This window comes from Henckelia pumila, chromosome 4 (assembly GCF_033568475.1).
Source record: "Henckelia pumila isolate YLH828 chromosome 4, ASM3356847v2, whole genome shotgun sequence".
Lineage (NCBI taxonomy): Eukaryota > Viridiplantae > Streptophyta > Magnoliopsida > Lamiales > Gesneriaceae > Henckelia > Henckelia pumila.
Window position 1 is genome coordinate 205,028,965 of NC_133123.1, and position 17,790 is coordinate 205,046,754.

At 35.8% G+C, this 17,790-nt stretch overlaps 2 protein-coding genes across 2 annotated transcripts; one reads left to right on the forward strand and one right to left on the reverse strand.

Moving 5' to 3' along the window:
- Positions 1-5,553: 5,553 nt before the first annotated feature.
- On the forward strand, positions 5,554-9,325 carry LOC140863698 (uncharacterized). The gene is made up of 4 exons (XM_073267299.1): positions 5,554-5,708; positions 6,061-7,395; positions 7,620-7,645; positions 8,130-9,325. The coding sequence occupies exons 2-4, from the start codon at positions 6,099-6,101 to the stop codon at positions 8,889-8,891; spliced, it is 2,085 nt and encodes a 694-aa protein (XP_073123400.1). The 5' UTR covers positions 5,554-5,708; positions 6,061-6,098; the 3' UTR covers positions 8,892-9,325.
- Positions 9,326-9,676: 351 nt separating this feature from the next.
- Positions 9,677-13,915, reverse strand: LOC140862646 (glucose-1-phosphate adenylyltransferase large subunit 1-like). Its single transcript, XM_073265679.1, has 15 exons — positions 13,783-13,915; positions 13,030-13,249; positions 12,705-12,827; positions 12,300-12,470; positions 11,941-12,033; positions 11,768-11,851; positions 11,632-11,687; positions 11,363-11,456; positions 11,013-11,198; positions 10,849-10,929; positions 10,683-10,769; positions 10,501-10,605; positions 10,304-10,410; positions 10,104-10,164; positions 9,677-10,019 (listed from the first exon to the last, which is right to left on the reverse strand). Exons 2-15 carry the CDS (start codon positions 13,234-13,236, stop codon positions 9,918-9,920), a joined length of 1,557 nt encoding a protein of 518 aa, XP_073121780.1. The 5' UTR covers positions 13,237-13,249; positions 13,783-13,915; the 3' UTR covers positions 9,677-9,917.
- Between the last annotated feature and the right edge of the window lie 3,875 nt (positions 13,916-17,790).

Consider the following 17,790-nt stretch of genomic DNA (forward strand, 5'->3'; position numbering starts at 1 on the left):
ACCCTCTACAGAAGCATGATTGGTAGTCTTTTGTATTTAAGTGCTACTAGACCTGATATCATGTATAGTGTTTGTTTGTGTGCTAGATACCAGTCTAACCCAAAAATTACTCACTTGAAGGCCGTAAAAGGTATACTGAAATATGTGGCTGGAACTTTGAATTTGGGTTTGTGGTACACTAAAGAAACCAATTCGAATTTGGTAGGTTTTAGTGATGCTGATTGGGCTGGGGATTTAGATAAGAGAAAGAGCACTTCGGGAGGATGTTTCTACTTGAGAAATAACTTAGTGTCATGGTATAGTAAGAAACAAAACTGTGTCTCACTGTCTACTGCCGAGTCTGAGTATGTTGCTGTTGGTAGTTGTTGCTCACAACTCCTTTGGATGAATCAAATTCTAAATGATTATGGTGTTAAGAGTGATACTCCTATTGTGTACTGTGATAATTCTAGTGCCATTGATATATCCAACAATCCAGTACAACACTCTCGAACCAAACACATTGACATTAGACATCAGTTCATTCGAGATTTGGTCGAGAAAAATATGATCTTAATTGAGTTAGTTGGAACTAATAACCAATTAGCTGATATATTCACAAAAGCTTTGGATTTCGAGATATTCTCCAGTCTAAGGAAGTTTCTCAGTATGTGTGAATTATAGACAGAATCGAGATGTTGTCAGGAGTGTTGCCAACACCCTATGACAACACCTTTTCATGCATGTGCATTTTTAGGATCTTAGACATATTGCATTCATGAATTCATTCTGTTTTGTGATGTGTTGGATACTTTGTAATCATTGACTAGTTTTCACTCAGGATTCTTTGCAAAATATTTTACAGTTTAATTGGATTAATCGAAGAAGAGTTCTGACTAAGTCACGAAGTAGTGGAGGGACGTTCGTGTATTCCATGATCTTGTTCCAAATGAAAAGTGACTTTGCAAAATCAGAATAACAAAAGAACAAGAATGATTAAGCTTGAATTGAATCAATCATAAAATTTGATTGATAATCAAAAGCAAATGGAAAAAGCTACCTAAAGGGGTCCATTTGAAAATCGTTCCTTTAGTGTGCAGGCTACCACTTCTGCAAAAACAATGAATTGGATATAATAATTTTTCTGAATCCTGAAGTGTTGCTGGGAGATGTTGCCAACATCGTGGATAACACCTCACTTGTCAACATATTTTTGTGCATATAATTGCATTTTATTTTTATGTCACATTATGTTTTTAGACATAATTAGGACATGCATATTTTTATTTGTGAATATATTTGGCCGAAAGGTTATGAATTCTGATCAAACAAAAGTTTTGATTTTTTTCCCTATCCACTGAATTTTTGAATTTGAATGGGATTGGATTTTGTTTCAGTGGTGTTATATTCTGATGAGGAGTTAAACTTGAAAATATTTGGGCCTAAATTATCGGTGGAAATCAAAGAGACTTATTGCCTAATTAAATCAGATTTGTTACCGTTTTCCGAATAGTTACCGTTGGGACCTACTAAGAATTCAAGTTAGAATAGGAAAAGCTCTGGTGTGTTATATATTTGTGTTCTTATCTGTTTATGGAAATATATTATTTCCTTGCTTCGTCTCGCACCATTGTATTCTTCGTACTCCCTGTTTTTCAATTGCCCTAAATTTTTTTTTGTTCACTCTCTCATATACCAATGGCACGAAAGGGTTATGATTCACACGACATCTATCCTGAGATGGGATATACAGAAGATGCTGCGGAAGGTGTTAGAACACCTACATCACCACACCCCGTGATTGAGCTAGCTATTGTTCCTGTTGCTGAAGAAGCAGTGCCCTTGGACTCCATCGCTCCAGGAGAGCCAGACAATGAGATTGATGTGGAGAATCTGCCAGATATGAGCGTGCCGAATAAGGTATTTTCTTCGAAACCCTTAACCCGTAGATCAAAGAGATAAGCTGGCTACAACCCAGATTACACTGCTTCGAAAAGATTCCATGGGAAGGGTCAACCATCAAGACCATCTTTGGTGGATACTGAGTTTACTTCTGGAGATGAAAGCTTTGACGAAGATTTCAAACTAGTACGCCAAAAAAGGGGAAAATCGAGTACCCAGGAAGCATCTGGAGATGCTATTCCGGTTTATTTTGCTGCTGAAAGCAAATCAACAAGTGATTCTTCTAATAAGAACTCCACAGAGTCAGAAACCCCATCACCTGTTGCTGATAAAGAAAAGGATGCATCTGCATCTATTCCTTCTGTTGAGGAACCATCATCTACTGCTCCTCCGGTTCTGTCTGATGATGAGGAGATGTCAATAGCCCAGTTCATGGCTAAGATGAAGAAGTCTAAAAGAAAGAAGCCTGCTGATGAAGCTCCTGTTCTAGAATCCGAGGATGAAACTGATGAGGAGATGATCAAGGAATTTGCTGATAACCGCCCACAACCTTCTGACAGTTCCAGCTCTGATTCGAGTGAAGGTTTAGATGCTGAGAAGGACTTGGAAGAAGAGTCAGTTTTTGATGACTCTGATGAAGAAGAAGAAGGTGCTGAGGAAGGTGTTGCCAACACCTTGGACAACACCTTGGGTGAAGAATACCGGGTAAACTCATCCTATTCATCTACTTTTTATTCCAAGGAGATTGCTGAATGCTGGGAGAAATATGCTGATCGAGAGTTTCTGGAGGAACACAACATTGATGTGGAGAGCTATGGAGCTCAGAACATGATCAAATTTTTTGAGGTAAGGAACATACTTTCTACAGTTACTACTGCTGGTCCTTATTGCAAAGAATTAGTGCGAGAGTTCTATTGTAATCTCACTGAAGCTGTGAGAGATCCAAGGTATATGAAGTATGGGAAGGTGTATGTGCGTGGGCAGATTTTTTCTTTCAGTCCTGCTATTATAAATGGATTTCTCCAGACTCCTGCCAGTGATGATGCTGCACTGCCTACCATGGATGAGATGACTTCTGACATCACAGGAGGACAAGTCACTGTTTTTCCAGCTCACCCTAAGAAGTTTCAGGCTGCCAAGCTGACTTATTTATACTCTGTTCTCCACAAAACTGTTGTGAAGACCTGGACCCCTTCCGGGAATTCTACTGTGGTTACCAAGTATCGAGCCCCTGTCTTGTATGCTATTGGTACTGGAATTGCATTCAATTATGGTCGACTTGTGTTTGACACAGTCATGGCCTTTTCAGATTGTGCTCAACCAACATTGAAGCTGCCCTATCCATCTCTAATCTATTCTATGCTGTCGTCTCAAGAGATTGAGAAGGATGATGATGAGCTACTTACTGAGCCTGGGGAGTTGCTCAAGATCGCACCTGCATTACTCAAAGAAAATAGGAAAATAGACCTTCCTTGGTCTGAGTCAGATGTTGCCGCAAGTGTTGTGGCAGGTGTTGCCAACATCCACTCCGCCACTGCTGTTTTTGTACCCCCTTTTGCTGCTCAAAAAATGGATCCTACCTTTATTCAAGCTCAACTGCTGCATGTTGAGCATAAGATTATCCAAGCAAAGGCTGACCTCGCCTATTACGAAGGTATGAATGCTCACTATGAGTCCCTATTGAGTAGAGCTGGCCCTTCTGAACAAAAAAGGGGAGAAGGAGGAGAAGGAAGTGAAGCAGAAGAAGAAGCTGATAGCTCATCTGAGAGCAATCAATTTTAGTTTGTTTATAGTTTATTTATTTTGGTTTTGCTAGAGAGTTTAAATTTCTTAGGTTTAGTGTCTTGTTGCTCAGATCCTAATCAAAACTGTTCTTTTGTGTTGTCAGCTCTGATATGGATTCTTGGTTCAAATTCTCCTTACTCTTATGGTTTTCTGATTTGAAGTGTCGTCGCTAGATGTTGTCAACATCTCGTGACAACACCTCTGTTTCTACTTAAGGGGAGAATCTATTCAGGGGAAGATTGAAAGGAATATTTTATTCCTTAAAATCATTCTATTTTGAAAAGATTTTATTTAATATTTTTTGCCTTGGACATGAAGTAATTTTATATAAGTTATTTATTTCCTTGAATAACTTGATTTGAGATTTTGATATGCTCATTATAATATCTTATCTAATATATCGTTTTCATATTGTGTATATTTGATATGAACAAATCTAGAGAATCCTATGTCTACAAGAAAACATCTACAAGGAAGGATTCTAGTCTATATATTGGAAAAAGAGATCGACCGAAAGTAAGGGAGAAACCATGAGATTTCCTAGAGCTTCATATACGTATATTGACAGAAGGATTGAAGATCTTTGAAACCTCAAATCGGTCAAGGTTACTTGATGCTTGAAGAACACTTGAATATCATTGATTAAATAGTGTTTCGTCTATACAAGTTTTGACATCAAGATTTTTAACTCCTTACTCTATTTTATTTATTCTATCTTGCATAGAATTTTTAGGAGTTATTTTTATGGTTTATTTTATCAATTGTTTTGAGAAATTGATTTTTACAATAATCACTAGTTTTAGGGTTTGTAAAACTCTTTGAAAGTTTTCTAGTGAAGAGTATTTTATACACTTGCTTAAATTATTTGAGTCTATTTATTTGGTTGCTTGTTTATTTTATTCACGTCTAATTTATATTCCGATGCAAATTACTCAAAGTGTTATTGTAGGTATTGTCAACACCTTGTGACAACACCTCAAACTATTTATGTGCAACCCCTATTCACTTACATTAAAGACGGATCGGAGCATAAGATTTAAGATCGACCCGTGGTTGTGCCAAGTTTATCCATTTAAAAATAGATATTAAAACTTTATACTATATTTCATTCAAAAAAAAAACTTTATACTATATTTTTTTTATAGAGATAATAATAATATTTTAATAAGATTAAAAAACTGACAAAAAGTTCACCACGTCAGGGCCTTAGTAACCCTACGTCTGCTCCTAAAACATGGCAGTTGGCTCGATTAAGCATCCTCCTTTTGTCATTATTATTTTTATTTTATTTATCATCGGACATTATTAATTATTATTATTATTATTATCATCTTCATTTTTTTAAAATAAATTAAATTAAAAATAATCTAAATAAATGAATTTTTGCAATCATTATAAAACTGTATTCGATGATTGATAATAATTTTTTCCCATGAAAGATAAACAACATTTTTTCTCATGTTAATAATATTTATTCGAAATTTGAAACAAATTATAAGTCATTTTAAATTATTTTCGAGATTATAAACTCGAAAAATATAAAACAATCTATTAACTGTTTATTATATTTTAACAAGATCAATATACGGTCATAAATTGAAATCAATTTCAGTATATATAAAAAATATTTATTTTCATGACTTCATATTTTTTGTTCTACAAAAATCTTTTACATATTTTCAAGTAACATATACAGGTACAAAAATCGTTGATAACATATAAAACATCCTTCAAAAACGAAAATCTATAAAATACTTAAAATGAATTTTACTAATTAACTGTAAGCTTTTTTTGGGAGTAATTAATTAATTAATTAATTGATGACTTTAGAATATACTTATTGGAATACATATGTCCCACTTGGTTTTACTTCTCAGCGTCTCTCATCCTCTCCATCCCAGGTACTGACGCGCACACACACATCTCTGTGTGTATTTATCTGAGCCTCAGGAGCCCATTTTTTTCCATTGCAAACCGAAGTTCGATCTCTATTTTTCTGCTCAAGAAAAAGAATTTGGTTCGAGGATTAAGTGGACGGGCAGGTAAGCCGGCGGAGCGCCGTGTTTCTATTGTTCTTGCAGTTGATTTGCAGCTGAATTATGCTTATTTTTATGGATTCTTTTGGTTGATTTCCGAGTATACTTCTGCTTTGTGTGTTTTCATCCATTTTTAAGGCCTGGATCTTTGAAATGGGAGGTGGGATTTGTTTTAATCCATGAAATAGACAAAATCTGTTTTTGATCTTGGTTTTCCTTTTTTACTGTGATTTAAGGCCGCGGTGGTTCTGCTTTTGACTTGTAGCAAGAAAAGTTTTTTTTTTCCTCCTTCCAGCTATTGATTGAATCGGCGTTTTTAATTTTGTTCTAAACTTGATTCTTTATTGAAAGTTTGAAGGTAGACTTGCCATTCATTCCTTGAGAGGCAAAGCTATCATGTCTGATCGAGTGGTGCAATCGGTTAATGAAACCAGTGGAAGGAGTGTACAGCCTATGCAAACTTACCAATCTGTGTGGATGTCGCATTGGATGCGGGCGAGCTGCAAGGGGACAGCAGAAACACTGAATCTAGCGTCTGGCAAAGGAACGGCGGTGACTGAACCTAGAACTTGTGACGGTGCCAAAATGGACACTGAAAGATTGGGATTTGGCAGTTCTATTTTGAAGCTCGGTCGAAAGACTGAAGATATGCAAGTGCCAAGGGCGGTGATTGATCGCAAGTTTGAGCGAGGGAAAGATGTTGATGTCAACAGGGGAACTCAGTTTCCCTCCAGGCTTAGTGGGGTTCCATATGCCAGTAATACTTCATCCAGAAGGTATCATCCTCTGGATGAAGGTACTTCAAAGAATTCTCTCGAATGGATGAAAGATCATTCTTATGCAGAAGAGAGCTGCTTCGTGGCGTTGAAGCCTTTGCATGGAACTTTTGCGGAACCATCATCTCTTGGTGTTCTGTATAAACATGATCTAGGAAAATATGAGTTTTGCAAAGGAAAATCTGAAGTCACTTCTTTGATATGTGGAGCTGACGTTTCCAAGAATAAGTTTCAGAGCACTAATCTGAGAGTGCAAGAGCATATAAGCTGCAATAAGCACAGCCAATCAGCAGATTTGGTTTGTCAAGAAAACAAGGACAGCCAATCGCAATCAAAGAAGTTTATGAATGAGTGTTTTAGGGAGAGTAATGCATCCCTTTTGTTTGATATTCCTTCCACGAGTCATAGGCACTTGCCAACGTTTAATCAGGAGCGGTTCCAGAAGGCGCAGAATCGTTTTGGTCTCAGACCGTACCCTGATCATTACATTGTTTCAGGGGAAACAGAGGCAAAGAAATCATATTACAATAGTTATTCTTTGCATAAGTTACCGAATTGTCTTCATAATGTGGAAACAATGAGAATATGCACTACCATGGAAGAAGGAAATCTCACAGGTTTTCCCAGGTTTTCTCAGACATCTCACAGTCTTTTGATCACGAAAACAACTGATTTCAATCTGTCAAACGAATTTGATATTTTTGATGGTACAAGAGTAATTACTGAAATGAATGGAAATATAGCCGCTCAAGGTAACCGAGGAGTAATACTTCAACAACTGAGTAGTTCTGCTGAGAGTGAAAGAAAAGGTCATGTCGGAGATGTCAAGACTCGTAAAGCAACAATAAACAATGAATCATCCGCTGAGACTGACACCATGGACATGGATTATTTTAAGGAGAAGAACCCGTATTCAGGTATAGTGCTTTTTTTCTCCCCTCTATTTTTTGTTGATTATTGTAGAAAGATGTCATGCTTTTACATAATTACGTTTTCAAAAATTTTCTGAAGCTGATGTGCCTTCATCTTAGTATGGTGCTTGAAAATAACTTTAATATATTATATTGTCTTACCTTACCGTGTAAGTTTTTGTTGTCAAACTACTTTGCTGATCTAAGTTTCTCTGTTTTTTGTATTGTAGGTGCAAATTCTCGTCAATCAGATAAGGTACTCTACCTATGCCTGTCACTGTGAATTATGTATTCTTTTATGCTTATCAGATTTAAATTTCCAGCTGCATGTTTATGCCAAGACCTACATGACCTTGTGATTTTGTCTGGGATCTGTTAATTCTAGAGTGATGTGGTGCTCACATAATAAATATTGGTGAATCCACTTAGGCGCTATTTCTACTGGCCAAGTCTAGGCTCCTTGTAGAATATTTTCCATTTGCATGTTGTGCATTATAGGTTTGTTAAATTATGAAGTGGTATAACATGACGATTGGCAGAGTATTCATCTTGTTTGTATGTCAAAGATTTCTTGGTTTAATATTAAATGTTTGCATGGCCATATATTCTCGATGATGTTTATCATAATATATTCTCATGTTGCTTTCCATTTCGCAATCAGTTGGTTCTCATAATTCTGGAGTGTGCGATTGCACCTGCCGCTGTTCTTACATTTCAGTATTACCATTTGTTACGTGTAGGCTTTCAATATGTACTCAAATCTATCATATCCAGTTGATGTTTTCTCCTCTAGAGAGACTGGAAGTAGAGGCCCAAACACCAAACTGCCAGATATAAACTTGGAGCTCCCTGCCTTGCCAGCTGCAGCAGCGTCATCGGAGAATTCAGGTCCTAGCTCCTCAAAGACAGAAAGTTTGGAGATGGACATGCTCATAGCGCATGCGGAACCATCTAAACCAAATTCTAATCTCGGCCTGGAAGATTCTCGAAAAGCAGATCCAGGCAACAGATGGGTTAAGCGTCTCAAGTTGAACTCTTCACAATCCTCTTCTGGAGGCACAAAGAGTTCTGATCTGGCTGAAAATTTGCATGATAATAAAATGAAAAAGTATGGCAGAATTCTTACAAATGGCATCCCTAGCTCGGAACCATATTCGAGGAAGCATCGTGGTAAAGAATCAATGTCGTTGGATAATCAAGGGACCTTATCTAAGCAAAACATAGAAATTACGGTGAGCCCAATAACAAAGAATATGGAGTTGCTTTCACAACCCTGGATACAGAGGTGGCTGCACGATGAATCACGTAGTACCCGAGAGTGCCCTGAAACAACGGCAGTTTGTGCACCACAAAGTATGAGAGTGTCGATGCAGGACCATCAAAAGGAGCAGTTTCCCAGTATCGGAGCTATGGCACTGATGGGAAAGGCTATGAGAGGTTTTCAACCATGTGATCTCCAAAAAAAGGGTTCTTTCACTGTTTGGAACACAAAGACCATCTGAAATATGCCCTGTTCCGTTACTTTCACTTTCTGAGCCCCCTCCCCTTGTCTTTGCTATCGGGGTCACCCTATCGCATCTCGCACGCTGGACCGAATTTCCATCTGTAAGTGATCTATTTGATCAATATTCGAGGTGATCATGCTTCCATTTCACGAGGACGATGTCCCTAGCTAGACCGTAAAAACACCTGAGACACATGAGCTCGAATATGGTAAAGAGTCTTTTGTTCTTATTGTAGCATATGAATAACTTGTCCTGCCCAGTGTGTGGGAAAGATTCAATATAGAACAACAGCCCTTGTGTCAAGCGCATGAATGAGCTTAAAGAACTCAGACATTGAAACATTTCGTGTCGTATGGATTGTATGAATGAATAATATGATATACACGTAGACAGGATACAACAAAACACGTGTATCTGATCGCTCTTTGATATTCTTCGAGTCGACATCAGCTCTGAATTTTGATGTGGTTCTTATAAATTTAGTTGTTGAGATGTCATCACTTGTCTATTCTGTCTTTATTGAAAAGTGGTTGGTAACAAAGAACAATTGATTTGTTTGACAATTTGAAGTTGTGATCATTTGCAAAGAACCAATGAGAAACTGGTTTTGGCAAAGGATGTTGCATTACATCCTTGTATGAAACATAAAACTGAATTCAACCTTAACAAAACTACATTTCAATTGAACGCGAAACAATTTGCTAAACTGAGTGAGCCAATCAACATCCAAGTTCAGTTATTTTTCTAATATTGCATAGTTAAGATTAAGAGGCTCTTATAAATATTTCTATCAAAAGTTTATATCATATTTCATCATTTCTTTTCCAATAGATGGAGAAGAAAAAACAGAGCATATTAATAAACCTCACCTTCAAATTATTAAACACTTTCTTTTCGACGAATTACTGCTGTACAAAGGTCGGTGAAGTATTATTGTCAAACCCGTTACCCAACTCCAAGTCCTCTCAAACTCTTGCATTTCTGACCTCAAATAACTCCCCATCTTGTATGCAGAAAACCGAATTATATGACTGTTCCATCATTGATTGTCGCCTTCTCGAGTATGACGGTGACCCCCGAACGAATACAGAATCCTTCCTCCTGCCTATTACCTTCTTGAACACCCTGTTAAATCAACAGGAAAAAAGTTATCAAGAAAAAGCTCTGTTTTTGGTGAATAAATCTATTGCATGGTGTGATAAATCTTACATCTTTGTTCGTGATGATCACATTTTTCCCTATTCTTGCATTCTTGTCAATGATACAGTTCCTACATGTCAAAAGTTATACATATCTCTCAATTACAAACTCTGTAAGAAACCATGGTATAGGCTCATTTCTTGGGACGGACCTCAAGCTATATAATACGTATGTGTATGTAATCAAGAAAATGTTATATGTTTCTTAACCTGATTTTTGTATCTCTGCCGATCCCCATGGGAACTTTCCCATGGGCGAGGAGGGAGGCGATTTCAGATTCTGTTTCGTAATAATCGGCCCCCATCATTAATGTATCCTGTTATCCGGAAAATACGATGAAAACATGTATTTCAAATATGAAAGCCATTTTTACAATGCTTTAGCAAATGGAAACTGAACTTCTTACCTTCAGTTCCACACCAGTGTCTAAACGAGAGCGCTCGCCCACAATCGAGTGTTCGACTATGCATTCACGTAAGAAACACCCGTGTGAGATTATTGCATCCTTAATCTGAAAGATGGTAACTTGAGGGATTGTTCAATTGACCACATGAGGAATATGTTGCGGTGGTACCTTTTTAAGCTTACCTTGCATTTGTCGATTTTGGTTGGTGGTAGGAAACGAGGAGAAGTGTAAAAGGGAGTTTTTGGGTCGTAAAACTCAAACTTAGGGAACTGCAAGTACAATGATAGACGTCTCACTTTCGAGAAAACAAACATAAAATGAAGGGGACAACGAAAAAATGAGAGGAACCTCATCGGTAAGAGCTAGATTAGCTTCATAGAACGATTTTATTGTTCCGATATCCTCCCAATAGTCTCTGAATACATATGCCTGGAAAAAAGGCACATTACGAATTTCTTTGATGCAACAAAAAGGTAAAACCTTTCTGCACTTGATCAACAAGTAAAGCATACTTGGACATTGTATTCTTTTACAGCAGCAGGTATGATTTCCGATCCAAAGTCATTCGAATTGGGATATCTCCACCTCAGGAGATTTAACAAAATGTCTGTGCGAAATGCATAGACGCCCATTGAAGCGATGTGTGGAGAGTTTTCTGCGTCGAGAGGTGACAGACCTATGATAGACGTATCCACTCGCTGCAGGAACACAAATTTAACAAAATTTAGGATCCAATAAGTGAAATATAACATCATTTATGTGATGGTTGTCTATTCCAACACTCTGTTTGCATAGAACACGACATTGTGGGACTATTAAGAAAGCTACAAAGAGCTAAGTTTAGAAGACTAGTTAAGAATACCATGGCTTTCTTATCATCGCCCAAAGGTTTTTCGGCAAATTGGGTTATTCGTCCCCGGCTATCAATCTTCACCAGTCCAAAATCTGACGCTCGGCTAATAAATAAAGCAGATTTTCAATCAAATATGACATGAATCCACAAATTTATATATAAATCAATCTTGGAACTTAGAGCTAAATTTTGACGTTTAAATCATAAACTAGAACTAACAAGCAGGTTTAGAACAGTAACGAATAACAAGATTAAGTCATCGAAACAGTTCGACTAACCTGTCACCCACAGGTGCGCATGAAAGAGTGAGATCCGCATTTCGGTCAATATGGTTCTGTTCGGGTATTCAAAAGATTGAGAGAAACACCAAATAAAATTCACAAAAAAATGGTTGGTTTTTACGAGTGAACATACCTGAACAAAGTCCATATAGTCCATCCTATAAAGGTGATCCCCTGAAAGTATCAATATGTTGTCAACGTCTTTTGCCTTGGCGTCCTGAAAGTGTCATTGAGGATTCTAATGTAAGAAGAATAATTATCCAAGCAAACAAGATGATACTGCAAAATCCGAGTCTACAAACTCACCTCAAATACCCATATAAATTGTCTGACAGCATCTGCCGTTCCTTGGAACCACTGTTTTCCTCTTTCTCCGGCTGTTTGTGTAGCAGCCAAAACCTATTTTACATTAACATTAACATATTTTCGGAGAACTGATGCATCTTTATAATTCTCGACAGCGAGGGAGATCCAAGAATCGGGGAAAAGGGGACGAGATGGGGCAACTCAATCGATATGGGGTGTTAAAACTTGCAGTTTTACAAAAATTACTCGTAAAATCCTTAAAAAAAAGTTCATTTGAGGCCCGATTACAACCCCCCCTGGGTTTCTTTTTCACGTAAAAATTTGTTGAGATAAGAAACTAGTCTTATATGTGTCTCAACCTCAACGAATCCATCACCAAAGTTGAGACCATTTCCGGTATAGGTTCGAGAGATGTGACGATTGAGGGAAGCAGAATTGAACTGTGTAAGAACAAAAATCTTGTTGATGCCACTGTTGATACAGTTGCTCATTGGTATATCGATCAGCCTATAGCATCCTCCGACTGGAACCTGCAAACAGCATAAAAAAAACACTGGTGAGATCCTCAGGAATCGAACTCAAAAACAGAAAGTAGTTTGATAGTTCATGTCAGGGCCTTTTGCTATTCAACATTGAACATAAAGAACTTGAAAGTTCATCAAGATCACTCTCTTTTCGCTGAAATAATATTTCCATTTGTATTCTGCAATGCTTATCGCCAGATACATTTATCGTAATTCATGATCATGAAAATATTATCTTACAGCTGGGGTTGCTGCTTTGCTTGTGAGAGGGAAAAGCTGTGCACCTGCACCTCCTCCAAGAATTATTGCCGCCACATTCTTTGGATTTGCCTTACGCCTCTCGAATCTTGGTGCCGGGACAGTCTAGAAACACACGATTCAATCAATTCAAGTATTCTGACGATCTAAAAACACATAAATCATAATGTACCAGATTCCGGACAACAAAGAATTATATTATCGTGCATTCAAGCTTTTTACACAATAATATCACTACAACTACACAAAATATATAGAAACTTCAACACGAATGAATCAACATAAATTGTGAGGCATAAAAGCATACCAGAGTTTCTTGGATATTTTCTCTGGTGAGTACAGAGTAAGCAACCCCAGGTTTGATCTTCCTCTCCTTGTCAACATTCAAACTTTTCCCCCATTGATTCATCCAACCATTGCTCAAACTCCCTCTAATCTTCTCTCCCCAGAATCCATTATCTCCATTAACAAATCCAACTCTGCTCAGACTTCCAAAATGGCAGCAAGCATCCATCACAACTCACTCACTAATCCCAAAAAAGCATAAATATTCAAGAACGATCAACATTATGATAAAAATCCAAAAAACCCGAAAATTTAAAGGAATGATCATGCATAATTTTATGTTGAAACATGAAACACAAGTACAAGAGTTTCAGTAGAGTAATGAAAGAAATGCAATAGGAAATCCGAACAACCAAGTAAAGTATAGATTTTTTGCCTAAAGATCGGAACCCATTAAAAAAATTCACTCTGATAGTGACTCATACGCAAAGTTACCTATATTATGTGTTTTTTTTAAAAAAAATCCTTTAATCTTTATGAAAGTACAGGGTACAATTTTAAAAATTGTACATTGGACGGTGTAGACCAAGATTACTGGGAACTCACGAGTCGAGATTATCATTACATCATGCAAAATGGCTGGCAAGTCCAAGATTATTTGGTTAACGGGAAATTCCTCGTAGATGATAAATTCGAGAACCTTGGATCGAGAATATTCAGCATAGAAAATAAAACGGAAACCACAAAATTTATTTTTTAAAATGGAATATCATACCACAAAAGGGAAATTCAGTGCAGAATTATCGATGAAGGCTTCGAAGAACTGGTTGATTTTCCCTGTAAATGAATAAGAAAACAGTGAAGTTAAGGTGGTAGCTTTACTGGTATGTGGGGATATCACGAGAATCTTGAATTTGGTTATGGCAAATGCTGTTTATATAGAAAAATGCAAGTGTAAATTTTATTATTTTTAGGAAATATTTTTGTTTCTTTAAAACCCCAAACAAATTACTTTGTTACCGAGAAAGATAGATACAGTAAAAGTTCAAAAGATGTAAAATACATAAAAGAGGTTAGTCACCATATGAAATATTGATTTTACCAAAAGATCCAAAATACATAATAGACATTGATTTGGTTGAGCTTATAACCTATGCAAAAGCTCTTTTGGAGCTTACATCTTATAAGTTGTTTGTAAAAAAAATTGAAGTGACCTCCGTTTTCTTGAAACATATCTTATTTTAAAATTTATTTTTCCAAAATATCCTTCTATATTTCTATAATTCTCCGCCATATCTTTCACTTATTAAATATTAAATATTTTTTAAAAATAAATTTCAAAAAATATCAAATTTTCTAAATTAATTTAGTAAATATTTTTATATTTTTTGTAATAGAGATTTAATATTTATGATAAACTTTTAAAACTATTTTTAAATAACATTTATAGTATTATATTTTTTTTGATAATTTTGATAATAAAAAGATCTTATAATGTCAAACACATGAACATATTTAATTCATTTCAAATAAATGCATCCAAACACTTTAACAACTCGTTTTTAAAAATAAGTCGTGGCAACTTATAAACTCCTAAACTAGTTTATAAGCCCTTAAAGCTTATAAAGTATTTTTAATAAGGTTAGCCAAACACGCTCTTAGTTCACACCATATGAAATATTTGTTTTACCATATTAGGCACTTATAGTTATTAACCCCCTAAACATACATTTTTACACATTTTTTTAAGGCTTCGCTAAATTGATTGAAAATTAATATTTGGTCTTTTCTATAAAGTTTAGTTTGTCGATCGGAATTGTTTATATAGTGGCCGTAGAGGTTGAAATGCCATGTGTCATTTTTTTTTAAATAATAATGTTACGTGATCTTTCAAAATTTCATGTCCGCATTCCAATTTCCACGTTTGTTAAACAAGATCAAATTTTCGGCAGACATAATGGTCTCCAGTGAAAAAAAAAAAAGACAAAATAAATACCTAAATTACAGAACTAAAATTACCAATTCACTGATAATCGAACCAAATTAAAAATGTAAAAATTACAATATGAAAATGTCATTGTTTCTTTAATAAATTTGTATTTTTAAAAATATTTTTCGCATCATCATATCATTATCGAAATACCAAATCGTTTAACTTATTTTTATGAAATATAAGTAAAAATTCACTCATATATATTTAAGTAACAAATACAAATACATAACTTCATCATTATGTTTTTTTAAAAAAAATATCACACAAACAATAATTACAAATTATATCAAAATAATCTCAAATATTTTAAATATAGTTTTTTTTAATTTGACATAGAAATTACTTGAATACAAAAATAATTATTCAAAAAATAATAATAAATTATACAAACACACACAACGCTAACATAATTGAATTAAATCTTTAATCTCAATTTTTTTTAACAAAGTGAATAAAATACCCTCAGACTAAAATTATCAAAAATCAGAACATCCAATACTAAAAATGAAATCTAAAAATATAAAAAAACAAAAATAAAAAAATATTGGAGCAATTGCAATTTTCCCTTAGAAATATAATAAATTCTTTCCATTTATTCATATAATCATATCGATTGATTTAATTTCTTAATTTATTTTATTTTCACGTAATTTTGGTAAAACAATTTTTTTAATGTTCATGGTCATATTGCATATATTTATATTTGATTTAAATAAATAAATATTTGTAGTATGTATCTAAATATTTTCACACATTACTGCTTATATGCATTGGAACTTGACAAAGATTTGTCCTTTTTTTAAAATAAAAAAACGTGATCATACATATATATTCTAAACTTTTAACATTGATTGGAAGTTAAACTAAAATGTTCCCCCACCAAAAAAAAAAAAAAAAACTAATTAATGATACAGTTGAATTAGGTTTTATTCTTAAAAAAATGTATATAGAAAGAAAATTGTTACAAAAAAACTGTATTATTCATAATTTCTTGACATATCAAGGGCCCTTAGATCGACACGTATTCAGATGAGAAACAATCAATCATTTAAACCCGGATCTGCTATAAACTAATCATTTATCAATTAACAGCACGCAATTAACTTAAATTAAAATAGAATTATAATCAAAGAAAGTGTGAAACATGGTAAAACAGTAAATCCATGTAGTAATCAAGTTTCATTTTACAAGATTTAATGGTTAAACATGTTTAGAATTAATAAAACATGACTAAGGAGTGTTTATTTTCTCAAACGGACTAAGAAATCGGATCCAGAATACCCAAGAATGGTTAATGGACTTAATTGGACTTGGGTAGTTCGGAAGGTCCGAATTACATAGCCTAGTGGGTTCGGAGGTTCCGAAGGGATCGAAAACAGCGAAGCAGTTCGGAAACAACGTGACAATCAGAACGTCCGAAGGGAGATCAGAGCTTCCGATTTGTAGTGTTTTACACGTGGCAATGATACTTGAACACGTAGCTGCATGCAAGAGATCGGAGCGTCTGATCGTGGTCGTTCCGAACGTGGCATGCATGCAAGGATCGGAGCTTCCGATCGTGGTCTATAAATAAGGGGTCTGAGGCTCTCATTTGCTTGCAAATTCCTCAAGCTCTTCTCTCGTCTCTTAGGCTACTTTAGGAGTTTCTAGCTATATAGGCGTGGTCCGGGCCTTGGCGAGGAGTCTCCAGGGTTGTAGCGGAGCTGTGCCCAAGTTCTGGAGCATTCGACATCAGCGGGATGACGACGGACGAAAGTATAGCTCTAGATCCTAATAGAGATTAGAAAATATGCAATAGCTTATTTAAGACTTTTAGAGCAAGAATATAATGCATGGTTATTTTACTTTGTAGTGCTAAATGGTAGGCTTGGAACCTAGATGGATGCTTCTAGGACTGCCTTAGTAAGGTACGTAAGTACTGACTGAGATAGCCAGCGGGTTTGCATTCTTATGTGTTGCATATTATTTGACATGATGCATGTTACTGCTTTAAGATATTATGTTGCATGTGCATATCATATTGAGCCTTTATCTCATTTGAGATAAGCTAGAGTTGTAGGGAGCTCAGCCCTAGTTAGGACGTTTTGACACTGAGGGTCATAGTGACCGACGGGTCGAGCGGACTCTAGTGATCTAAGTGACATCCCGGTCCACATCCAGTTAGGAGTGAGCGGTTGAATCCAGTGGTTTGATTCCCCTAGTTTCAACTCATGTCCTAGGCGCCAGCTTTTGATTTGTCTACCCGGATATGATACTCATTTCATTACATTTCATGCATCATATTTGTATGTTTACTCGTACTAATGTACTGAGCTTTAGCGCTCACGTCCAGTTATTTTTTGTTGTCTGAACACTCCTTTCGATGAGACAGTTGCAGGTTGTTCTCCATAGTATTTGGAAAGTAGGTGGAGACCAAGGCAGGATTTGTAGGGTTAGCCACTAGGCTCTTAATTCTTTTGTATTAAGCTAATTCGATTGAGTTGTACAATTTGGATTTATTTATCGATTGTATTCTGTCGGGTTCAGATTTGTATTATTTTCCGTAGTTGCTCTGATTATATTTATTTGCATGCTTAAGATGTTTCTGATTAGTAGGTGATTCGGGTTGGGTCACTACAATCCAAATGTAAAGCCGATGGAATATCAGTGACTAGGGGTGGGAAATTGGATCGGATATTTCGGGTCCCAACCCGAACCTTATCGGGTGCAAAATTCAGGCAAATCAGGTTTTTAATCGGGTTCGAGTAGTAACCAAACCCGATTAAAATTTAGTCGGATCGGTTTTGGGTA